The following is a 26,744-nucleotide window of genomic DNA, read 5'->3' as shown; positions in this document are numbered from 1 at the left end:
CACTTGTTTCATGTACTGCATGCTGGGTAAGAATATGAGTGCTCCACATTTCTAAAACTAAACTGTCTCTTTATTAATCAAACTATATTTACAGATGCAACTGCAGCTAGCATTCAAACCAAATGCACACAGACTGGCTTCCTAGTGCCTCCTGCAAACATAATTTTCCTGCTGCAAACTGTGTCCCTCCTCCTTGCCATGCAGGTTGCCAAAACACTAAAAGAGAGTTTTGAACATTGTGCACAGGGAGGGGGCTGTTTGTGAGACTGATACCTAATTCTGGCTGGAAAAACAAAAGATGTGAAATCTTGTGAACTTCCATCTGAATCAAGTGGTGACAGCAGAGGGGAGAGTTCTTTATTGTCTTAAGTATATTTTAACTTCCCATAATAATAACGTAATCATAAAAGTTGGTGGGGGAGAAATGTAGGATAGGGTGTGTGTGTGTGAGTAAAAATTACTGTAAGAAAATCCATTCTGAGAAATGATAGGTCTGTGATGGTTGTAAAGGAAAGCTAATATGATGAATATGGAATTCAGGTAAAAAAGACTGAATGCAAAACACTTTAAATGTTTCTGGGCAGTGACTCTTTACTTTTCTGTGTTTCTGTACATTTTATTTAGTGTCAAGAAGCATTATTGCTGCCACAGTCACTCTGGGCATGGTGTGCCTTTCATCACTGGAGTGACTATTCATCTGTAATTTACCGTCATTCCAGACAGCATTCCAGTTGTAGTCAGTGGGAGGTTTCTGAATGAAGTGATGGCTGAGTGTTTTGCTAACTGCCTTGGAGGGGTGAATCCCTTGTTACAAGGCAAAGCATACAGTAATATTCTTACAGCTATGCAGTCACTCTGGTGATGACTGGCAGCTGTGACTGTGAGAGACTTTAACAGCTGACAGAATATCTATGATGGGGCTGCCATAATTTTTAATATCTACAAGAACGTATCACTACAGATACTGGTTGTTATGCACTTTAAAGCCTAAAAGCTTTCCTCCTCTCTAAGTTTTAAAACAATCATAACTAATAATAATAAAGTGTGCTCCTGACTACTTTTCTAATAAATTACAAGTATCACTCAGAGATTATCCATATGTAAGGCTTTGATCAGTCCTCACCACTATTGCATTTGCAGACAAGACACATTAACAACCATATTTTCCGCTTGCATTTCAATATGTGTCCACATATTTTGTGTATGTAAATGACTGCACATGTATACCAAAATACTGTAAATTTTTCATGTACAGTTTAGGTATTAAAGCATGCAAATAGCTGGACACACATTTTTGCTCATGAAAATGAATTTGAAAATTTGGCCGTGTGTGTTTTACAGGTACTCTTATGTGTAAAATTTAGCAAGGTAAAAACTACCTCAATCAACAGTAGTAAAATCCAAGCAAACAGAACCCTTCCAATTCACATCAACATTTACAGGATTGGTCCCATAATTTCCACTGAAAGGAATGGGAGCAGGACTGAGCCCAAACCTATTGACACAAAAAATGTTAATAACTTTGAAATAATTTTTGTTCAAACTTTGCAAAAATGAACTCTTTTCTCTTCAGAGTGAATCCGACAATTTTCAGGCCAAACAAATTTCCAAGCCAGTTACAAGGATGCTAAAATACAGCTTTTTAATGGAAGCTGGTTTCATCCTTCACTACGGAAAGGCTACTGTCTCTCCATATTACTACACAGATACAGACTGGCTTTGATTCTTTGTGTTAAAGACATGCCTCCTGTAAGTTACATATTGTTTGGATTGAGGGATCCTTTGAACTTCTAAAATATCTCCATAAGATTTTTTTCTTACTCTTCTTCCAAGTAAAATGACTTATAAATGTTTAATGCAGGAGACCCTAACATGGAGTAAAATCACTGCTTGTTCAGTGCTTAGCTAGATTTTTTTTCCAGAATGTTGCCAATAAATGTCAGGTTGCCGTTTGAATCTTTTCCAGTTCTCACAAATTTTCTTTGTAACTGAGCAGGTGTGAAGGCCTCAAGCTCTTGTTTTTTCACTCAAGTTCTCTTCTGACATGCTGTACAGGTAATAGTCCATCTCTTTTACAAACAACTTTAGTGTCTGCCTGAAAGAGCATTGTCAGCATTGACAGGCTAAAACTCTTACATATCAACTTGGTTAGAAGAAAAAAAAATAGTTACCTAAAACAGAGACTGAGGCAAAACAACAAACTGAGGATGCCACATTTATTTGGGATCATAGACACAAGTGTGCACATTACATGCAACCCATCCCTCTGGTCAACTAGTGGCAGCCTAGCTTTGTTTATTTTTGGTCACCCATTTTATCAGCTTGGATTTTTTTAAATGTTGGTGTTGTATCCTTCATTGTGGAGAGCTGATAGTATTTTCTGCTACAGGAGGATCTCTCTCTATGAAAAGTGCAAAATACAATTCCTCATGGTGGGGATTAATCAAGTAGATATGGGCTTAGATTCTCCATTATGCAGCACAAAGCAGCCTGTATAGGAGGAATCTCTGTGGGCATAAAGCTGGCAGACAGTACACATTTACTTCCTATATGTGTCTGCCCTGCCACCTGACATAAGGTGGCACCAAGAGGGAGTGTGGCAGAACTGAACTCCACTACACCTGATCCTCTGATGGCATAAATACTCTTATGCCAGCAATTTAAACTAGAGCAGGACCCTTCTATGTTTAAGTGAAATCAGAGCCAATGTCAAAAACTCTGAGTTTAAAAAAACAAAACAACAAAACACCCAAAAAAGATTGACAACACTGAGGCCCTTGCATCAGCTCAGTTTTGAAGGAAAGGGTTCATTTAAAAAATACAGACTTCATTTCACATACATTTCAAGCACAAAACAGTATGTATCATGTCTCTTATGAAAATGGATGTTTCTAATAATTTTCTGTTCCAAAACTTTTATATATATATAACAATAATTTCTAAATATATATATATTGACCCTTTTAGTTTTAAGGTTTGCTGGGACAAAGTTTTGTCTTAGTTATTTCTGAACCACCACCCCTCTCTCCAACCCTGAAGAAATCAACCTTTTCTAAACACTATGTAACATATTTAAATCTCTGCATTGACAAAGTCACAATGCTCCTCCACTCCATTTACCTTAGTGTATGTAAACAGATATTTTTACAGAGCAATTAAACCTATCCTGCAAAATTTCATAAAACCAGCAATTTAAATTTATACCAAAGACTTTTGGTAGAACATCTAATAACAGTAATTATTAAAACTATTTATTATGGTAGTACCTCAAGGCCCCCACTGAGACTACATCTCCATTGTGCTAGACAGTGTACGTACACCTAATAAACTTTTGGGGCCAGGATTTGTTTCTTATCATCTCAATAGACATGACAACAAAGGCTGCGAGGGAAAGAGAAGACAGATTAGTGGCAGATCTGCATCTTCGAAGTTCCAGTCCAGTGTCCTGTCCACACAGTCACAGTACTTGCAATAATTCTGTGAAGCATTTGGTGCTGTGCTTTTATAATAGAAGAATCATAGAATCATAAAAGATTAGGATTGGAAGAGACCTCAGGAAGTCATCTAGTCCAACCCCCTGCTCAAAGCAGGACCAACACCAACTAAATCATCCCAGCCAGGGCTTTGTCAAGCTGGGCCTTAAAAACCTCTAAGGATGGAGATTCCACCACCTCCCTAGGTAACCCAGTCCAGTGCTTCACCACCCTCCTAGTGAAATAGTGTTTCCTAATATCCAACCTAGACCTCCCCCACTGCAACTTGAGACCATTGCTCTTTGTTCTGTCATTTGCCACCACTGAGAACAGCCGAGCTCCATCCTCTTTAGAACCCCCCTTCAGGTAGTTGAAGGCTGCTATCAAATCCCTCCTCACTCTTCTCTTCTGCAGACTAAACAAGCCCAGTTCTCTCAATCTCTCCTCGTAAGTGATGTGCCCCAGCCCCAGATCATTTTCGTTGCCCTCTGCTGGACTCTCTCCAATTTGTCCACATCCTTTCTGTAGTGGGGGCCCCCCAAAACTGGATGCAATACTACAGATGTGGCCTCACCAGTTCCAAATAGAGGAGGATAATCGCTTCCCTCGATCTGCTGGCAATGCTCCTACTAATGCAGCCCAATATGCCATTAGCCTTCTTGGCAACAAGGCACACTGCTGACTCATATTCAGCTTCTCATCCACTGTAATCCCCAGGTCCTTTTCTGCAGAACTGCTGCTTAGACAGTCGGTCCCCAGCCTGTAGAGGTGCATGGGATTCTTCCATTCTAGGTGCAGGACTCTGCACTTGTCCTTATTGAACCTCATCAGATTTTTTTTTGGTCTAAATCCTCCAATTTGTCTAGGTCACTCTGGACCCTATAACTACCCTCCAGCATATCGACCACACCCCGCAGCTTAGTGTCATCCACAAACTTGCTGAGGGTGCAATCTATCCCATCGTCCAGGTCACTAATAATGATGTTGAACAAAACCGGCCCCAGGACCGACCCCTGGGGCACTCCGCTTGATACCGGCTGACAACTAGACATCTAGCCATTGATCACCAGACAATCTAGCCAGCTTTCTATCCACCGTATAGTCCATTCATCCAATCCATACTTTTTTAACTTGCTGGCAAGAATACTGTGGGAGACCATATCAAAAGCTTTTCTAAAGTCAAAATATATCACATCCACCGCTTTCCCCATATCCACAAAGTCAGTTATCTCATCATAGAAGGCAATCAGGTTGGTCTTGGTGAATCCATGTTGACTGATCCTGATCACCTTCCTCTCCTCCAAGTGCTTCAAAATGGTATCCTTGAGGACCTGCTCCATGATTTTTCCAGGGACTGAGGTGAGACTGACTGGGGGTCTGTAGTTTCCCAGGTTCTCCTTCTTCCCTTTTTTAAAGATGGTCAGGAGACAAGTTAGAAGGGAGCATTTTCTAAATCCAAGAATAAATAACTTTAAGGCTCTGATCCTGATACAGGCTCTGCATGGCTGTATCTCTTTTATTTTCAGTGGGGTTGTGTGTCGGCACAGGTCTCCACCTGTTTGGGGCAGGGATTGTCTCTATATGTGTTTAAGGCCTAGCACAATGGCATCCTGATCCTCACTTGGGCCTCTAGGCCCTTCTGTGTTATATACATTAATAATAAATTCTAGCAATAGGGAAGTGTCCTAGCAAAGATCATCAGCATCCTCTTCATGCTGTCATTTTTAGATTTTGTTTTCCCAGAGCTTTATGGGATGAAATATTGCTTTAAATTGTTTAATTTTTTGTGATGGCATTAGACTGAAGTTTCAAAAGATAACAGGGAAAATTCTACTATGACAAAGTCCCTTGACCAGAACTGTCTGCATATCTTGGATGTTGGATTGTATTGGTCACAGTGCTCCCTAGTCCAGTTTGCCTCTGGTTCTCTTGACATGGAATACGGTAGCATTGCTCCCTATAAATGTGGGATTCTCTTTTGCTTTTCGTCCCAGCTAACCTAGGGTTTTATGTGAGACCTTTCCCTATCAGCTGGTATTCTCGTGATTCATTTATTCCTAACCAGGAATTAGTTTCAATACTTGCCTTTTATTTCCAGCTTCACACTTCTATTTCACATCTCTTAAGTAGGGTGATCAGATGTCCCGATTTTTGGGTCTTTTTCTTATATAGGCTCCTATTACCTCCCTACCCCCGTCCTGATTTTTCATTCTTGCTGTCTGGTCACCCTACTCTTAATCCCTGCTATCTTGTGTTAGAACTAAACATGGATTTCCCAGTTAATTCTTTAATTTCAGTGAAAGGGACAAATGCATTATTCTATCTGATTCCAATTCTTCCTTCTCAAATAGCCCATCAATTCAATTATATCTCTTCAACTGTAATTTCTGTATTTTATAACTCAACTATTACAAGCACGTGCTATGTTTTCCCCAAAGTCTAAGAAGCTTTCATCAAGTTACAGTAGCTTCCATTTAATAGCAACTTGGATAGTAACAACTTCCAGTTATTAATAACATTTTGTTGGCAAACAATTCTGCCTTGTTGACTTTAATATTAATGGGATTCAGCTATTGGCAACAGTATACAGCTTATTAAGGACACTTTTTGTAAGAAAGGCCCCAGCTTCAGGCAGGTTTGCGAGGCTGAAGCCAGGGAAGGAAGTGCTGGAACATGCCCAGACACTGGAGCTGCACAGTGCTCTCTCCAAGCTGTGCCCCGCTGGGACATTGTACCCAGAGAAGGAAGCACTGGGATGTGCTGAGTTGCGATCCCTGGATGGTGTGGGGAGAGGTACTGTAAAACTCTATGAACCCTTAGTGCCCCCACTCCTCTTAGAAAGCCACAACATCCAGGTTGCAGCTACCCTCCCCACTGCTGCCCTATACACATCAAGGTTGCAGGGCTTCCTTCCCTGACTGCGGCCTTGCAAAACTGCCTTCCACTTATTGGCAACTGCCAGATAATGGTAACTTTGCTGGCAAATGAGGAGTTGCTAATAAGTAGTATCTACTATATAATTAAATTTGGAAGGATTAGATTTTTGTCAGTAAATGTCAGTAAACCTCAATTTCACTGTACACACGCAAACCAAGGAACAAATATTTTCATTGATGATAATTGAAATTGTCTGACAGGCAAATAAGAAAAATGCTGCTTGAGAACTTATTAGAGTTCAGTTTAAGGCTATTTATTTTGTATATTTTGACGTGTGATGTTGACAATTTGTGTTTTAACAGTTATTAAACTTTACCTTTTTGAATCTTGAGTCTACTGTCATTAAATAATTATTTTAACCCTCTCCCCCATAATTTCCCATAACTGTGAAAATGTTAAATAGATAAAAAAATTAAAATGTTTTAAAATAAACATTGAACTTTACCATTGAAATTATATAAATAAAGATCGAATTCTGCCAAGCTGAATTATAATATATCTGCTCCGGCACCAGCGCTGCATTATCAAAGGAGGAAGAGCAGCTAAATGCAATGTAGGCCTCTGCTTGTGCTTTGAAGCAGGATTGCCCTAACCTTGGCATGCACTGGAGGCGATTTCAGCCACCTTTGCCTTTAATACAGAAGTATATCCAGTAAAGTCCAATGAAGAGTGGATGACTGCACTGATCAAGACGCAGCATTCTACACTGAGGCTTGTTACTGTGCACTGTACTTTTGTATCAGGGAAACCCTATTGATGAACTCTATTTTGCATTGGTCCACCTTTTGGCAAATGAGGATACAAAGCCCAAAGTCTCTTGCAATGACTGATGAATGATTGTGCTATTATATTTATACTTCATCTAGACAGGTAACACTAAGGAGGCAATTCTTTTATCAAGGATGCCTTGAAGGTGCTTTGGCCAACATTCTTTACACCAAAGCCATTTCACTGTGTCCAGTCAACAGTCCATCCCTTCATGGGGTTTAGTTTAGGAACAACAAAAATTAACAAGATAAAAGTTCAGCTCCATGCTTCTCCCCACACTTGGCTGCTCTGAGGCTTCCGATCTCAGGACTGCTCAGCATACCCCCTAGATCCTCTCCCTCCAGAGAGCCACTCCCACCTTGCTTATATTAAACTGGAATTGGGACAATGAGTAATTTGCCTTAAAGTCACCAGAACCATCTTATCCCTTTACTAGCAGGATCAATGCCCACTGAAGCAGGGAATGGAGATTTCAGCCTATTACAAAGGGACAATGAGAGACAGCTATTCTTGTATGATGCTGATATTACAATAGGAATTTAGTCTTTACTGCAAATTTGCATCCCTTGAAACTCTGTGCTCATCTCTTCTCTTTTCAGTTAAACCCTGCATAATCTCATCTGGATGGTTTCTCCCCCTTAACTCTTACATCTTCAAGTGTTTATCCAACAACTCTTCCTCAGTGACGAACTGAATTTACCTTCTCCCCTTCAAACTCCAGCTGCCTTCACCTCCTTATCTATTATTGCTGAAAAATCCACTATTCTGCTCAGTCTGAAGTTTTGTAACCATGATGCCAGGTTCTTCTCTAGCAGGTTCTGAGTCTAACATTTTACTTTCCAAAACTTTTAGCATTTGGCTCATCAGCCTTATTTGGTTTCTCTTCCCCCATGGAATAGCACCAGTGTCTGCCTTGATTGCTGCTCCTTACTCCTCAAAACAACAGCAATGAAACTGACATGACTGGCTTTTTCACTCTTGCCTAAGAAGTCCAATTAGCAGTCATAGAGTTTAATCTGAGTTAATTTCACTCTGGGGCTGAAGCAGCCAGCCAGAACTAGGAGCAGCAGTTGTCACCGGGTTGTCCTCCTTTGAGCTAGGGATGGTTCTGTGGTGAGGATAAGGGAAAGACATTTAACTTTTTTCCAGCGGAAGGCAAGATTCTGGAGAGGCTCCCACTGTGGAGACAGGCCATGAAGGAGGTGTAACACTGACATCAGCTCTTCACACTAAGATTGCAGTCCCTCTGTGTGCAACTGCCATACACCTAGGGTTGCCAAGCCTCCAGGATTGTCCTGGAGTCTCCAGGAATTAAAGATTGTCCTGTGATGAAACCTCCAGGAATACAGCCAACCAAAATTGGCAATCCTATACACCTATCACGATTAGCATTGAGGGCCCCCACGTGGCTCTTGCCCCAGCAGGGAGTCAGGGCCCCCAAGGATGAGGTGGGGTGCCTGAGACTGCATTGCCAGTGTAGTTACAAATTGCTTTCAGAACAATTTGCTATTGGTAGCAGCTACTGACATCTAGGTATGTTTTGCTTCGTTGCCGTAATTTGCTATGCCATATCTTTCCCCATTGCCAGGTCCTATGGCAGCAAGTTTTACTCCCTGTCATAATTTGCTACCATGAATTTTGCCCATATCCTAGTCCATGGGTAGCAAATTCTACCAGAGGAAGGTCTCCCTGTCAGAATTTGCGCCCCTGCCCTTGGTTGTGTTGTGTTCCACAGACCTGAACTCAAGTAGTTAGCTGCATCCACTCCAACTGCCATTGTCTGTGTTCAGTGTAGCTGTACTGAATGGTGAGGGATTAGTTGGAGCAGGCTGGTAGAATTGTCAAGGCAGTGGTTCTCAACCAGGGGAACATGTACCCTTGGGGGTACGCAGAGGTCTTCCAGGGGATACAACTCATCTAGATATTTGCCTAGTTTTACAACAGGATACATAAAACGCACTAAAGTCACTGGAAACTAAAAATGTCATACAATGACTTGTTTATATTGCTTTATATACTATACAGTGAAATGTAAGTACAATATTTATATTCCAATTGATTTATTTTATAATTATATGGTAAAAATGAGAAAGTACACAATATTTCAGTAATAGTTTGCTGTGACACTTTTGTATTTTTATATCTGATTTTGTAAGCAATTCATTTTTATGTGAGATAAAACTTGGGGGTATGCAAGACAAATCAGGCTCCTGAAAGGGGTACAGTAGTCTGGAAAGGTTGAGAACCACTGCCTAAGGGATCAATTATCCCTCCTTTCAGTGCTAAGTCTATAGGCTGTGTCAGCAGAGGTGCACAAGGACATCATCTTGCCATGAGAATTGCCAGCAGTCAGGTGGTAAACATGGTAGTGCTGGGACTGAGGGATAAGTGAAGACAATGTCTCAGAAGCAATCCTCTGGGCATGGCTGAAGGGGAGATAACATTTTGCAAGTCTAGGGTGATTAGTGTAGAGTAGGCTCGGTTTTGAGTGGAGACCAGGTGTAGGTAGCTCCTCTTTGCTAAATTGGACCTAAACCTAAGCTCTGTTTGAGCAAAAAGAAGTTATTTTGTTATACAGTGCTCATATGCTCTGTTCCCAAAGTGCTCTGTAGCATCTGTAAGGTGCTACCATTTGTCTTACTGATTTGTTGGTCAAAGCTCAAAGGGAGGAGACGAGCTAAGGTTGCATTGCAGGGGTTGTGTGTACATTACCCTCTTATTTCTTGGTTTTCAGAGACTTACGTTTTTAGCCACTCTCCACATTCCAGAAGGACACAAGACACCACTGGGCAAGCTTAACTCTGCCTTAATTAAGTTTTTGGGCAGTAAACTACCTTTTAAAAACAAATTGTTCAAACATGGAGGATGATAAGGTGATAAGTAAAAGCCAGCATCGGTTTGTCAAGAACAAATTGTGCTAACCCAACGTCACTTCCTTCTTTGACAGGACAAGCAGCCCAGTGGATGGGATGAATTAGTTGGCAGGATGTACTTGGACTTTAGAGAGGCTTTTGGCACATTCTCATAAGCAAACGAGGGGAGCAGGGCCTAGATGCCATTACTATAAGGTGAGTGCAAAACTTGTTGAAAGACTATTCTCAAAGAGTTTACTACTCAAGCCATACATGCAGAAGCACAATAATATCCACTTGCACAATAATAACCAAGGTAAAATATGTTCTGTGGACAATGAGTCATAAAAATACTGCTTTAAAAAAAAATAAACTGACTGAAACTCCATTTCTAGTGCATGACAGGAACTGGGAGTACCACTCCAGCCACCCGAGCAGCCCAGAAGACAAACGTGAGAGCTGTTCTGAGGCTCCATGCGGTCATGTCACAGCTCTGTGCATTGACTAGGTATTTTAAACAAAGTATGTAAATTTTGACTTTTTAGCGTATTTGTTCGCGCTAAGGGTTCATAGACTCTGGGTACATCATTTCAGAGAGCGAAGAGCTGCCCTGCTTGGCACTGGGCCACGCTATGCCTACAAGGCACAGCCCCGGAGTGGCTGCTGAGACGTTCCGTCCCACCAGGGAACAAACCTCCTCGGCCACCTACACCCAATTTCTGCAACCACTGCCGCTGGCTCACCCCAAGGGGGTCCCCTCCTAATCCCCCTGCTCCTCCCTACGCCGGAGTCTCCCCGCCGCGGCGCTGGCTGGCAGCGCCCCTCCCCATCTGCCGCTCACACCTGGCCAAATTCTACCCCCGCCCCGTTCATGGCAGGGAACTGACAGTGACGCCAACTGAGGGCAGAACCGAATGCCCCGACCTCAGCCGAGGTTACTGCGCATGTTCACATCGCTTCTCGCTCCGGCCCCTCCCCTCGCAGGCACCGCCCCGGTTCCCACGGTGACGGCTCTAGGCGTCCTAGGACTCGGCCAGGTGCGGCCGGCGGGTGAGCGGGGCCCATGTGGGTATCGCCCCCTACCCGGCCCAGTCACCCCGTGGGGGGTTCGTGGGGGTTGGTCGGGTGAGGCCCCGCTTCCCCCGCCGGGTCCCTGGGGTGGGGGGTGTTGTTAATTCCTATGTGGGTTTCTGGTTTGCCCCCTCCCGGGGTGGTGCCGTGGGGAGGGGGGACGGCGGGGATACACCCAGCCTTTCGTGTAGGCGGGGGGATCTTGCAGCTCAGAGCAGGGCTGCACGGCTCCGGCGCTCGCAGGGCTCCCCGCTGCGCGTAAGCTGCAGAGTGTGTCTGGCGCTGCGCGTTAAGGCAAGAAGCCGCGGTGCGATTCGTGCTGCATGCTTTGGCGGTGTCAGGGCGCTTGCACTGTGCTGGAGCTGGAGGGTCGCTCGCTCCTGTTGTGTGTGTGCCACAAATGCTTTCCCCCCCCAAAAATATTATTTGCCCTGTTGCTATTGTAAATGCAACAGAATGGCGTGGTTCCAGTCTCCTAGAGCGGAGTTCTGAGTGTGCTGGAAGAAGTGATTGAAAAGAACCGCGAGGGGACCAGTAGGCGCACCGCTGTCTCCACACTTAACAGTTCAAAATACTTCCCCTAGATTCGCATAGGTTTCCAGTTTCTTGGAAACTGGAGCTCTGATTAAAAATTAAATAAGTGAACAGTTAAAAGAGTCTGTAGTTAAGTTACACAAATAATAGTGTGTTCCCAGACAAATTTGCAATTGATTAATATATAAGATTTCCTTTACTCTCCTCAAAGTTCATCAGATAGTTAATTCACACAAATCAAAAAAAATTGCAAATGGCAAGAGTCCTCAATCCTCCACTGTGAGACATTATCCCATTAAAATGATGCATCACATGGTGAATTCCTTTAACTGTGTTTTTGTCCATTATTCTTCAGCTCTTTTGTTTAATTCCCATCTCCCAAAGCCACTTCACCCTTATCCCTCCTATTTCTGTTTTCACCCTTTTCTTACCTACCTATCTTTCTTCATATTGCTGCTGGTCTTTCTCTTTTCCTGTCTCCTGATGGTGTGGTTAGTGAAGCAGCACCAGTTCTCAGGAAGGCCTTCTCTTCATTAGGGAATTTTCAGAAAACATTGCTACTGGTGCTATTACTATTGGGAGACCTAATTTAGGAAAAGTTCTGGTGGGATCCAGCATTTTGAGCAGCTGAAAGTTGTAGCACAGGTGGGAATTTCCCCTTAAAAGTCCATAGTATAGACATGACTGAAGATGCTTGATTTCACTCATGGCTCGTGAAAGTTGTTTCTTGAAGTCTTGATTCACACTCAGAAGCATCACACTTTGTTCGTGATCTTTTGTCAAGCTGACATTTGGTTACTCTTGAATATTTTATAAATAAGTATCAATTTTATACAGTTAGTCATATAATAGATAAATGGTTATACAGATATCTCTGTGTGACACCCAGTCATGTAAGTGGATCATATGGGAGGATCTGTGCCCATGAGGAGTTCCGTTAACTTTTGAGACACTCATCATGAACTTAAGAGTTTGCCTGCATGAATCAGGTTGCAGAGTCAGGGCTTTTGTACAGTGCCATAAGCATTTATGGTGCTTTGCAGACGAAAAGTGACATGGCCTCTGCTCCAAGAGCTTAAAGTCAGTACTCTGTTTGAGGGCAACTAAATGTCTTGATCCCCATGACTGCAAATTCTGATTGTTTTAATGGTGTGGGGATTTGGAACTGTGTTAGAAGGGAGGTAGATGAAACAAAGTGGCATTATGAAACATTCTGTAAGTTAGCTATTATATAGAGTAAATAAATTTAATAACTTCATTGGACTCTGTAGAGTCAATACATTTGTTTTTCTTATTTTTAGCCATCTTAGGAGTGAACAAGTGCCTTCTATACAGTAAGTGTTCAGTTATATTCTCTATTCTCTACCACTTTCCAGTCCAAAGCCCTGTAACGTTGACTTTATTGATTTCTAGAATGCCTATTGTGGCAGCAAAGTGCTTAATCATAGGAACACAGGAATTGCCATACTGGATCAGTAGAGCCCTGCAAATCTGCAGACATCCGCTTTATATCTATGGATATCTGCATCTGCGGATGCGGTGACTATCCGCAGACCATGTTTGCAGATCTTGGATGGATAAGGATCCAAATTTTATATCTAGAGCGCTGCAAATCTGCAGATATCCACTGACCATGTGTGTGGATCACGGATTGGATGCAGATACAAATTTTATATCCTCACAGAGCTCTATGGATCAGACCCAAGGTCTGCCTAGTCCGGTATTCTGTCTCTTACAATGGCCAGCACTAGATGCTTCAGAGGAGGGAATAAGAACCCCATACTAGGCAATGTGGGATAATCTGTCCCCCACCCCAACACTCATAGCTCTCATCATGGTATTTAATAGCGATTGGCTTAAGCCCTGAAGCACAAGGTTTAATATCCCTTCCAAAATGTTTGTTGTAGTTAGTTATGATTGTCATGCTGCCTAGTATGGGACACAGCTAAGAGCACCAGTTTCAGGTCAAAAGAAGAACAGGAGTACTTGTGGCACCTTAGAGATTAACAAATTTATTAGAGCATAAGCTTTCGTGGACTACAGCCCACTTCTTCGGATGCATATAGAATGGAACATATAATGAGGATGGCTATATTACAACAGAAAAACTTCAAAAACAGACTCCAAAGAGAGACTGCAGAGCTAGAATTGATATGCAAACTAGACACAATCAACTCCGGTTTGAATAAGGACTGGGAATGGCTGAGCCATTACAAACATTGACTCTATCTCCCCTTGTAAGTACTCTCACACTTCTTATCACACTGTCTGTACTCGGCTAGCTTGATTATCACTTCAAAAGTTTTTTTTTCTCTTAATTAATTGGCCTCTCAGAGTTGGTAAGACAACTCCCACCTGTTTATGCTCTCTGTATGTGTGTATATATATATCTCCTCATTATATGTTCCATTCTATATGCATCCGAAGAAGTGGGCTGTAGTCCACGAAAGCTTATGCTCTAATAAATTTGTTAGTCTCTAAGGTGCCACAAGTACTCCTGTTCTTCTTTTTGCGGATACAGACTAACACGGCTGTTACTCTGAAAGTTTCAGGTCAGACTGCCATAAGAGAGGGCATGTACCCCAGACTGGTGGTCTATTCTATCATAAAATTTCACCAAGCCAGTAACAAATGTTTGCTTCCAAAATACTATACTAGTTATAATGAAGCCAAAGACAGCCCTCTTTCAGGCTCTCTAGCCTCTCATGTACCAAACCAGACTTCTATGTTAAATTATATTAGGTTCTTCCAGTTCTAAAGAACCAGACACACACCCAGGTCAAATATATTTCAGCTCTTCCCCAAAACCCATGCCAGTAGCGAATCCTTTAGTTACTACAAAACTAAAGGTTTATTAAAATATAAAAAAGAAGAGAGTTATTAAGAGGTTAAAATGAATCATATGCATTACAGTTGATTGCAGAGTCTGTAGATCAGGATAATAGCAGTGATTTTAAATCTGCCAGTTTGCAAAAATCTCTCTGGTTCTCCCCAGATATTGGGGTCCTCGGGTCATTGTTCAAAGCTCTTCATTGTTAGAAATCGTAATCCAGAGATGTGGAGCAGGAAAGAGGCAAGGGAATTATGTCACACTCTCCAATTTATACCCCGCAGTCCACGTGCATGAAAAGTTACTATCGCAAACATCACATGTTCTACACGCCCTGATGAGTCAGTGGGCCTCCATTGTCCATATGCTCTTTGTGGCATCCTCGAGAGAGGCCTATTAGAAGAGTTGATTCTCCTTAACCATGTCTGGCTGGTCTGGATATAAATCTATCTTGTCGGTGTTACCCAAACACATAGCAAAGATTCATAACGTCCTACACATTGATAATACACACAGCATACACAGGAAAACATTGTTCAACAGATTGCAAATTTTCCATTGATACCTTACAAGTCATACTTTATACAAGAGCTATTGCAATTGTATAACAGTTGTAACAACAATGACATAAATGATGACCTTCCTTTTTATACAACATCACAATGATAACTATGGGTATTTTCATGTCCGTATAACTATCCAATCCCTCTTTGAATCTTGTTAAATTAAATTATGGCTTCAGCAATTTCCTGAGTCAGTGAGCTTCACAGTTTAATCACATGTTGTGTGAAAAAGTATTTCCTTATATTGGCTTTGAATTTCCCACCCTTTAATTTCATTTAATGTCCCCTGAATTACTTGCTTAATTTTAATATGTACTTCATGCTTAAGTGATGTGCTGAATCAGAGCCTTCTGGTCTTCTTCAAAGCCCATGAAAATCAATAGAAGCCTTTCTATTAACTTTGGTGGGTTTTGGATCAGGCCCTTAGCGTCCAGTCCGTTCCTCATTGAAACCAGCGGAAAGACTCCCATTGACTTCAGTGGGAGATAGATCTGGCCCCTATTTAAAGTTGAATTATGCTACCCTCACTTTCACAGAATATCACCTTATCTTGTGGGTAGTCTGATTGCTATTAGTAAGTGCAGTACAATTTGACCCATGCAGAATAAGTAAAATGTAGAGAGATTATCACTCATTTACATGAACATCAAAATGTGTTTAAGGGAATATTATCATAAATTGCTACACTGAAATGTATTACCAAAACCTTTCTTTTTTTGTGTACTTATAATTTATATGTAAAGTTTGTTCTTAAATTTTGGAAATAAAATAAATCACCAAAAATTCCATATACTTATGAAGACAAAAACCAAAATAAATGAAAAACAAAAATTAAACACTAAACTAAAACATATCTTGCATCTTGTCATGAAGCTAACTTGGGCTGTAAAATACAATTGCAGATAATTATTAGATGTACAGTAAGAGATGAGACTTATAGAAGGATTTGTTCTGAAGTCTTTTTCCATCTCAGGTCATTGATATTTTTGTTACAGTGACAGGAAGGCTAATCAGTGACTGGCCATCTCTCATTATAGACCACTGCCAAACGGAACTCGTTTTCACAGAAAAACTTCTTTAATCACAGACACAAATACAAATCTAGAATTTTTAAAAGGTATAATCCTTAACTGAGATCAATTACTATATGCTCTTACTTTTATTGCTGTTTTTTAGTGACATGTGGTTTGAGATGTTTAGATGAAAAGTGTCACCATATACTGTAAATCTGGTTGTTTGTATAATGTCTAGCTTTCACTTGGGCTGTGAAATACAGTTGTAAATGTTATCAACAATATTCAATCCCTATTAAACCCCCCCAGCCTCCTTAATGTAGTGCCCTACTGTATCTCTTTCCTTACTCTCCATTACCTTATTGATATGCCATTCTAAGTGATGAGGAACAAATATGCTTTTTAGAAACTTTAGCACAATATTTTTGTGTGCTATTGCTCACTATAGCAGCAATGAAATTTATTTTGCTTTTTCAGAAAGGCTAATTTAAATAGGTTGTGCTACCTTTTGATTGATTGGTTATCTATCAACTACTCCTGACAAGTAACACAAAGTAAATTTCCATTCAATACATGTAACAAATAGCTAACTTTCTTTCCCCCTTTAAAATCCTGTTTCCCATCCCCATTAAAATTTTGTCTCTTGGGGCCTGCCAGCAGATCTTGCAATACCTACATTAAACCAAATTAAAGTAAGGGTGCTCCTGCTGCTAACGTCTTCAGATCACAGATGTGCAAATTGAAGGAACTGGCAGCTGAAGCTTTAATGGTGGGAAGTGTAGGTTGAGTACTTGAGAGGAAAGAACACAGTAGCTCTATGTGACAAAAAAGTCCTGTTAACATTTATGTACTTCAAAAAGACAAAGTAGACTGCTCTATGTAGCTATGGGGACTTTTTGGTTTTGTTCTCCATAAGTAAAAGCCTGTGTTCATATAGCATTACTTATAGTTATAAAGTTAAGTGGTTGTTTCTATTATTACTTATTTTGTAGGATAATACAATACCTGCTGTTGCATCATTATTATACATTGCATGTTTTATCATTTCTGTATTTTACTTATCTATTTAATAAGATATGATTGACATTTGAGAGCCCATAGACCCTTAAAAAAGCCTGATTCTGATCTCAGTTAAACCCATCTAAATCAGTAGTACCGCAATGAAGTTACAAATGGGATCAGAATCAGTCCCGGACATTATGTTCCAATCCAGTAACTACAAGGATCCAATCCTGCAAAGACATATGCACATTAATCACATGTGTAAGTTTTTGCAGCATAGGGACCTAATTTTACATATTATGTAACAAAAGGGGAAAAACAGTAAACGGGGAAAGACTGGAGAAAGGTAAGGGATCATTAATCATGGGTCACAGGAAAGACACTATTTTAAATTTTATGTATATATTATTTTTTTTAGTTCAGAATGAGTACTTTGCCTCCAGTGCTGATACAGTGTCCAAAGAGATATCCCAGCCTCGTAGAGCAGATGGTTTGCCCTTCAATAAAACTTGCAAGGTATGTGTGTCTCTTATTGACTTTTGGAAGACTAACACTTTTGTTGTAAATATCTTCAATCACATATGTTAAAGAGAAGACAAATTATGGTTTGAGTAGTAGGGATATTTTAAAAAGCGAAAGTTTAAGACAAGAAAATCATCTTTCAGCAAAGTTATATGCACATAATGAATAAAAGGCAATAGGAAGCGCAAATTCACTTGTCTTTTTAAGACAGAACAATAAAATCCAAATGATCTTGTCATCTAAAATATAATGTATTGAAAATGTCCATATTTGAATTGGCATCATCTAATCCACAAGGTTGCCTGCAGTTTCAGTAAAATTGTTAAGTTCAATGAAATTTCAAGATGCTGCTTAAAGAATGAAGAAAAACTTTCGAACAATCAGTGAAGTATGTAAAGGCAGGAGAGATTAGTACCACCATTTTTCTTTGGCATTATGATAGATTTCAAAAGAGCTCTATTCATGGTATACACTTTCTCCTAAATTTTCAAGAGTTCTTTCCTCTAAGTAGGTATTTCATTGCTAAATCTTTATTTGCCTCTTTGAAAATGTAATCTTTTGGATTAAAAAAAGAAGACTTTATCATTTTGACTTTGCATGGGAAGGAAGCATCCCTATATCTCTCAAAATATAATGTATACAAATTGTCATGAAAAAATTACCCAAGACTTGATAGTTCAAGGACTAAACCTATTCACCAGGCTGAAATACACCAGTGCCTCAAATCACACTCCCTACCAAGTCATGTCTCCAGCTACCTGGTCTGCCATTAGTTAGTTGCTTTCCACTGCTTAGGTTTGAAGACCCTAGTCTCCCACTGCTTGAGTACTGAGATCCCAATTAATGCTGCTCCCCACTCCAAATAAATCAGTTAATATTGGGTCACAGTAAATTAATGGTAAGCAGCCCCACTTAACCTCCCACAAATCAATTTATTTTAGTCCTAAAAAGAGAGCTCTCTGCATTGAGAGATGCATCACGGCTGAGGTTTTTCTTCCTCCTGGACCAGACTGCAGCATTTAGAAACTGAGAACAGAATGTAGTGAGCTGAGGAGCAGAGAGGCTCCAGCTGGCCTGAAGACCAGCAGTGGCAGGACTCCTGTCTGGTTTAGCAGAGATCTCTTTGTATGGGACAGTCCTTGTCAACATCCTCTAAACAAACAGAGAATTCTATATGGGATAGGTGTGGGGGGAAGGATGGATGGAAGCAGCCTCTTGCCAAACTAGCACAGGGCTCCTTGCTATTGCCACACCCTAGTAGAGTACTCTGTTGGGATGGTGGCAGTGGAACTCCCCATATACAGAATCCTCTGTTGGGGTAGTAGGTACCCTTGTTGGCAGAGTAATTTTGATGTGGGCCCCATATCAACACATAGATCCCTTTGCTGTGATGGTTTGTCCCCCTTAGAATTCCTTCTGAGGGAGGCAAACTCCCAGTTCCCTCTGTGCCAGAAGGTAGGAATAGCAGCCCCCTCTGGTTATTTTAGTCCTAACAGTAGCAGCCCCTCTCCAGTCTAATGATAGCAGCAGCTTTGGAATTGTCTCTGTGCAAGCTTCAAAAGATGTCACCACAGTCTGAGACACACAGGAGCACACCTGCTATGGCCACTAGCATTGGGACTCCATAGCAGATCAGTTGGATGCCTCCATTGCCTTCTGTTCCTGAAGCCTCACGCCCAATTATTTCTCCTTCCTCCCTGTATCCCCATTGAAACCTTTGCTCTCTGGTTCCAGCCATGCTCCCTTGCACCTCAGGCAGCCAGCTTCTTTACCTGTCTCAAACCCTCCAACAATCTTATGTTATCCAGCTTCATCCAGATCTGAAACAGGCAGACGGGTGGGTGAAATGTTTAAGAACTTCAGTAGTTCACTTTAGAACTGCCTTCTGAGCCTCTGGCCGTGCACTGAGGCAGCCTTTCAGTGCAATCCAGCCCAGTTCACGTCTTGCTGGAGCTGGGGCAGAGAAATGGGTCTGGATCATTTACTCTGTGTAGCCCAGGCTTCCCTGAATCTCTCAGGCTTCCCTGAGCAAGTCCTGTCTTGCCACTTTCCCTTGAACATTCCACCTTTCACTATGCCCATGCTCCCTTGGCATATATCTGCTCCCTCTGTCTTTCCAACAAGGGTCCTTCAAAATCATACTAACGTGGCCAGTAACTCTGACCTTGTTTAATGTAGCTTACCAATAGACAACCTTTGAATAAATTCTGTTACTATTAACTATCAAAACAGTCCATGGTTGGTTTTACAAGCCTTTGTGTGATTTTTCTGAAGAACTGGATATGGGTATGTGGTGATTTTATTTTGGAATTTAAAGGGAATTTGTTATGGATTTAAGGAATCTGTTAGCATGTTTGAGTATTATGACTGAGTGATAAATCCTGGGAGTGTTAATGTTTACTATAACTATTGATTTCTTTGATATTTTGTCTGCATTGATACAAAATGTTGAGAAACTGACTCTAAGGCATTGGCTACACTTACCCGGTAGTTCGGCGGCGAGCGATCAAACTTCTGGGTTCGACTTATCGCGTCTAGTCTGGACGCGATAAGTCGAACCCGGAAGTGCTCGCCGTCGACTGCGGTACTCCAGCTCGGCGAGAGGAGTACCGCGGAGTCGACGGGGGAGCCTGCCTGCTGAGTGTGGACCAAGGTAAGTTCGAACTAAGGTACTTCGAACTTCAGCTACGTTATTCACGTAGCTGAAGTTGCGTACCTTAGTTCGAATTAGGGGGGGGTAGTGTAGACCTGGCCTAAGTTACCAGTTTTTGAAGTGGGAATAAGATAAGATTTAAAGTGTATTTATCGCTCTTTATCTTTGCATGGTTCTGTTTTGTGTAAATGTTACAAGGCTGATTCTTTATCTTTGTTGTATGTATAAAGAATGTTTTCAGTAAAAGAAATTGGATAATTTTGCTCTATAAACTGAGGAGGCAAACAATTGTAAAATAGCTGCTTCAAAATGCTAGCAAGTATGGACTAGTCATCAGTAAGAAGATGACAAAATTGATTTTTTTAAAATAAGAAATCAATTTAAAATTAAATAGAAATCAACTTAAAGGGAAAGAAGATCTTTACATAATCTATTTATGAAATGTGGAGAGTCATGGCACATGGCTGAAGCTGATTGGTGAAACAAGTGACAACTTCTGGAAGAAAAAGTATAGTGCAGGGGTCGGCAATGTTCGGCACGCGGCTCGCCAGGGTAAGCACCCTGGCGGGCCGGGCCAGTTTTATTTACCTGCTGACGCGGCAGGTTCGGCTGATCATGGCCCCCACTGGCTGCAGTTCGCCGTCCCGGGCCAATGGGGGTGGCGAGAAGCCGCGGCCAGCACATCGCTCGGTCGCGCCGCTTCTCGACGTCCCCATTGGCCCGGGACGGCGAACCGTGGCCAGTGGGGGTCGCGATCGGCCAAACCTGCCGCGTCAGCAGGTAAATAAAACTGGCCTGGCCCACCAGGGTGCTTACCCTGGCGAGCCACATGCCGAACGTTGCTGACCCCTGGGATAGTGATTCTTACCCAGTTTCACCTTCACCCCATCTCTCAATTATGACAAAATGAAAATTCTAAATAAGTGCACATGACACCTTGAAACAGACTTATAAGACATGGCCAGATAATTTTCACATTAATAATTTTTGTTGCTTTCAATTCTGATTGTTTAGAAAACCCTGGTTGGAGCTTTAACTTTTTCCTATTTGGTAGTAATTGAATTGACTCTTGTATTTTTATGGTGAATAAGCTATTATGGTTCTTCTGTTTTTTCTTTCTTGTTTGTGCACAGACATCATTGATGGTGTCAGCAAGGTCTGAGAGAAGTGTTTATTTTTTTCCAGTAGCTTGAATTCTTTATGATGGATATCTGTCTTGGCAGGCCTTTTAATACACCACAAAACATTGTAGATCTTTTGTAAACAGTAGCTGATTTGTGAGGTGTGTGTTGGTTCAATTCTTGGCTATGCTTAATTTTTTTTTTTAAACTCTGGAGCACATTCCCCCATCAGAGTAGAATAATTTTAAACCTGGACTACATGACAAGTGCCACTTTAAGCTTTGTGATTCATCTTTGCTGTCGATAGAGTGTAGTATTAAAAAAAAATAGATTCCCAAGAAGCAGAGGTGAGACAACAGACTTTCCATCCATCTTACTGGATATTATATTTAAATGGTGATTTAAATTAAATGTTGGTTAGATAATTGTGGTGCTTGAATATTGCCACCTCTAGATATTTTCTGCCTTTTCTTTGTATTTGGAATGTCCCCAGGAGCAGGATGGTTCCTTTTGCAGACTTCCTAAGGTGCATAGTTTCAGGGCATTTTGGTGGTGTCTAGCCAAAGAGTTTTTGTTTTTAATTACATAGTCATATACTATTTCTCGAATACATATATATATTTTGTCTACATTCTTGGCCAAACATATAGTATCGTGTAATACATCTTTTACATTATTGCACACTATTTGTATTGTCCTAATGGTCCATAATACCTTCATTGATTTAGACTCTTAGGTGTAGTCTGCAGACTTTGATTTGGGTGGTAATTTAGATTATAGTTTGATAATTATGATAAATTGTTTTCTTTCTAAGGTATGTATTTTTATGTAATCAGTAGCATGTTCTATGGGGTGGGGCCTTTCTTAGGTGCAATTGAGGAATGAGATAGTGTACTATCAGGCTAATGTACTTTAAGTGCAGTTAAGGCAGCAATAGTTATGTATGAGTTGAATTTAAGTGGCCTGTATATGGCAGCAAATTTTCATTTTTTTTGTTTTTGTTTCCTACTTTATAGGGTTGCCAACTTTCTGTCGCACAAAACTGAACACCCTAGCCCTGCCTTTCCCTGAGGTCCCACCCCTGCCCTGCCCCTTTCCCAAGGCCACGCCCCTGCTCAGTACATTCCCCCTCCCTTGGTGGATTGCTCTCCCACACCCTCACTCACTTTCACTGGGCTGGGGCAGGGGGTTGGGGTATGGGAGGGAGTAAGGGCTGTAATTAGGGGTGCAGGCTCCAGGGTGGGGCCAGAAATGAGGGGTTCAGGGTGCGTTGGTGGTGGGGCTCCTGGCTGGGGCAGAGGGTTGGGGTGCAGGCTCCAGTTGGGAGTGCGAGCTCCAGGGTGCAGCTAGGATGAGGGGGTTGGGGTACAGGAGGGGGCTCCAGGCTGGGTGATAGGGCCAAGGGATTCAGGATGTGGGAGGGAGCTGTGGGTGGAGAAAGGGGGTGTTAGAGGGGGTACAGGCTCTGGGCTGGGGGTGTGGGCTCTGGGTTCGGGCTGGGGATGAGGAGTTTGGAGTGCAGGAGCAGGTTCCAGGTTTGGAGGGGTTCAGGGCTGGGGCAGGGGGTTGGGGCACGAGCTTACCGCGGGCGGTTCCCGGTCAGTGGGGCTAAGGCAGGCTCCCTGTCTGTTCTGGCATCGCGCTGCACCCCGGAAGTGGCCAGCAGGTCCGGCTCCTAGGCAGGGGGGCCAGGAGGCTCCGAGTGCTGCTCTCTCCCGCAGGTACCAGTCCCCCCCAGCTCCCATTGGCCACGGTTCCTGGCCAATGGGAGTGTGGGGCGAGGACAGTGCATGGAGCCCCGTCCTCTCTTTGCATAGGAGCCAGACCTGCTGGCCACTTCCAGGGTGCAGTGCGGTGCCAGGGCAGGTAGGGACTAACTTTCCTTAGACCCACAGAACTGCCGACCACACTTTTAACGGCCTGGTTGGAGCTGTCAGGGTGCCGTTTCAACCGGGCGTTCTGGTTGAAAACTGGATACCTGGCAACTCTATTACTTCAGTGTGGTATGTTTTGTAAACACAGTTTATTATGTACATATAAATGATTTTTTGGCCTTTTCTGGCATTCATAGAGTAGTAGGCAACACTGCAAAATGTTATCCAGATGTCCATATAATTATGGAAAAAATATATCAGAGGGAGAGGATGCAATGAGGTAATTATAGGCTGCAGTGTAATCTATAGCCACAAAGGGGCAGAGTTATGCATTTATATACAACAGTGCTTAAGCATACAATCTTAGTGTTCTCTTCTCATAGTTTTTTATTGAATAAAAGTTAATTCACATTACTGCTATAAAAGTAATATCCTCTAACGTGATGTTCTTAGTATATATAAGAAGGCCTCATTGCTTTTATGGTCAGTACATAGTGCCTTTGCAATGCCAGGGCCTTTGTTATGTATGGGATTGGAGGCACAATTAAAGAACTGAAATGTTGGCTGAAATTGAATTGTCTGTCAATCCAACTTCCAACCTTAGCACTAGATCAGAACACACTGAAGTCAATGGGAGTCTTTTTGGTGGCTTCAGTAGGCTTTGGGCCAGGCTTTTAATGAAGGTCACCCATTAGGATATGCTCTTGAGATTTTTAGATAGGTAAAATTGTCTCTGAGCCTAGATTACACTACGCAGTATCTGCGTGAGTAAATTTTGTTTTTAAGGAGTCTAGTACAAAACAGATTTGACACTTTGCTTAGTCCAGGCTGTCAAGACAAAAATGTAATGATTCCATTTTGGAAAAAAGTTTGAGTCTAGGGGGGTGCTAAACACTGGTTTACCTAACAAAGAACTCTGTAGTGTATATAGAACCATTGGATAACAGGGTCCCTAAATACCAAAGCCAACTCTGCTTCCCTGCGAAAATAAAGATTTGAATAGCTACAGACCAAAAAGTTAATGTGATACTTGTAGGTGTTTATAAAATGTGTCTGATACATTACTTTGTCAATATTTCAGTATTTATCTGTCTCTGCGTAGCAATGATAATACATTATACATACTGCAGACGTCTACTTTAGCACCTCACAGTGTTTCTTTTTAATTTTTTTTCATTTAAATTTAGGATTCATTTGATCAAAGACAAAGATGCCATAGATCATTATTTGGCGATGAATATCAAAGGGTTGTCAAAACAAGAGGCTGCTGCGTAAGTATGGCCTTTTTGAGGCATTTTAACATACAGTAAGTTTATTGTTTCCTTTGTTTCTAGTCATCATATTCAATAAAATCTGAAGTTCCCCAGGCCTTACACCTTCCTGAGTGGAACTTGGAACTTAAAAATGATGTTTCAGTTCTACTTATGTCTATCAAAGCATTTAGTCCTGTGGTTTTATTAATTCTCATTTTTACTGAGGTTATATTACATTTCAAACATTATAGCTAGGATTGTGTCAGTAATTATATTTGAAATCATCTTTTTAAAAAAAAGCCTATGTGAAAACATCTCCTGTGGGTCTGAAGTTTTGTGAACCAAAAATAAATGTTCTTGTATACTGAATTAACATCTAGCCAATCCCCACCTCCAAATGCTGATTTTAAGATGTGGCATTTCATACACCATTAATTCTTCAAAAAGCTAATGACTGAAAGCACACTAGATATATTTTTATTTCTTACTGCTGGGATATTTATATTTAAAAGCTACAAAAGACTACACTTTTTCTGCAGTGCTTTATCAGATTTGGGATTTGGCTCCATCAGAATTAATGAAGGGATCCTAAAAATGTGGAATTACTAGTAGCTTAAAATGGGATTTATTTCTTTCAATATTTAAATAACACTGGTCTACAATTTTTGAGAAGTTGTCTGCTTCAGAGATAAAATGTGCTATTTATTATGTATTTTATAGATTCATAGATTCTAGGACTGGAAGGGACCTCGAGAGGTCATCGAGTCCAGTCCCCTGCCCGCATGGCAGGACCAAATACTGTCTAGACCATCCGTGATAGACATTTATCTAACCTACTCTTAAATATCTCCAGAGATGGAGATTCCACAACCTCCCTAGGCAATTTATTCCAGTGTTTAACCACCCTGACAGTTAGGAACTTTTTCCTAATGTCCAACCTAGACCTCCCTTGCTGCCGTTTAAACCCATTGCTTCTGGTTCTATCCTTAGAGGCTAAGGTGAACAAGTTTTCTCCCTCCTCCTTATGACACCCTTTTAAATACCTGAAAACTGCTATCATGTCCCCTCTCAGTCTTCTCTTTTCCAAACTAAACAAACCCAATTCTTTCAGCCTTCCTTCATAGGTCATGTTCCCAAGACCTTTAATCATTCTTGTTGCTCTTCTCTGGACCCGCTCCAATTTCTCCACATCTTTTTTAAAATGCGGTGCCCAGAACTGGACACAATACTCCAGCTGAGGCCTAACCAGAGCAGAGTAGAGCGGAAGAATGACTTCTCGTGTCTTGCTCACAACACACCTGTTAATACATCCCAGAATCATGTTTGCTTTTTTTGCAACAGCATCACACTGTTGACTCATATTTAGCTTGTGGTCCACTATAACCCCTAGATCCCTTTCTGCCGTATTTTGCTGTGCTGAATTCAAATATGACAATTAAAACAACTGATTGGCTACTGTTTCTAAGATATTTAAGTTTTTACATTTTATGTCTATGTATATTGTGTAGATAGTAGAGTTTTAATCATAAATTGTAAACCTAGGTCTTTTCATGTGTTTATGGTTGCTTTACATGATAATATTTCACCTGTCCTGTTTATGGAACACTTTAAAAATCAGCGAAAGGGTTATATAAATAAAATTTATTATGAAACAAAAAGCAAAAACTATTATGTACATAGTTTAGTCCTATTCAGTATCTACTCGGCGCTTCTTGGCTTGTCTCTTGTATTCATTAAATGAAGCATTCTTGTCACTGTTTAGCAATAGTCTGCAAGCACTGATGAGCTCCATTTGCCCTGATAGCGTTTCTCCATTGTTGCAATGTCCTGGTGAAATCGCTCGCCGTGCTTGTCACTCACTGCTCTGCAGTTCGGTGGAAAAAAATCTAAATGAGAGTGCAAAAAATTTATCTTTAGTGACATGTTGCAACCAAGGCTTTTGTATGCCTTGAGGAGGTTTTCCACCAACAACCTGTAGCTGTCTGCCTTGTTGTTTCCGAGAAAATGTATTGCCACTAACTGGAAGGCTTTCCATGCCGTCTTTTCCTTGCCACGCAGTGCATGGTCAAATGCATCATCTCGAAGAAGTTCACGAATCTGAGGACCAACAAAGACACCTTCCTTTATCTTAGCTTGACTTAACCTTGGAAATTTTCCACGGAGGTACTTGAAAGCTGCTTGTGTTTTGTCAATGGCCTTGACAAAGTTCTTCATCAGACCCAGCTTGATGTGTAAGGCTGGTAACAAAATCTTCCTTGATTCAACAAGTGGTGGATGC

The 26,744-nt window shown here is 41.4% G+C and overlaps 1 protein-coding gene across 6 annotated transcripts in view; it reads left to right on the top strand.

The window, feature by feature from the left end:
- The first annotated feature begins 10,110 nt into the window (after positions 1 to 10,110).
- The window catches only part of TTC29 (tetratricopeptide repeat domain 29), a 219,867-nt gene continuing 203,233 nt past the window's right edge, over positions 10,111 to 26,744 (top strand). Inside the window, exons 1-4 of one of the 6 annotated variants that reach the window (XM_065596439.1) lie at positions 10,121 to 10,246; positions 12,937 to 12,969; positions 17,462 to 17,559; positions 24,401 to 24,484. In XM_065596439.1, the coding sequence (XP_065452511.1) occupies positions 17,468 to 17,559; positions 24,401 to 24,484 (176 nt within the window). In that variant the 5' untranslated portion in view covers positions 10,121 to 10,246; positions 12,937 to 12,969; positions 17,462 to 17,467. Of the gene's footprint in view, positions 10,247 to 10,963; positions 11,096 to 12,936; positions 12,970 to 17,461; positions 17,560 to 24,400; positions 24,485 to 26,744 lie in introns of those variants that run through there. The other 5 variants (XM_005284274.5, XM_042850269.2, XM_024103418.3 and 2 more) reach the window with 5 other exon arrangements.

Source organism: Chrysemys picta, chromosome 5 (assembly GCF_011386835.1).
Source record: "Chrysemys picta bellii isolate R12L10 chromosome 5, ASM1138683v2, whole genome shotgun sequence".
Lineage (NCBI taxonomy): Eukaryota > Metazoa > Chordata > Testudines > Emydidae > Chrysemys > Chrysemys picta.
The sequence above is the reverse complement of the archived record's forward strand: the minus strand, read 5'-3'. Positions and strand labels throughout refer to the sequence as shown.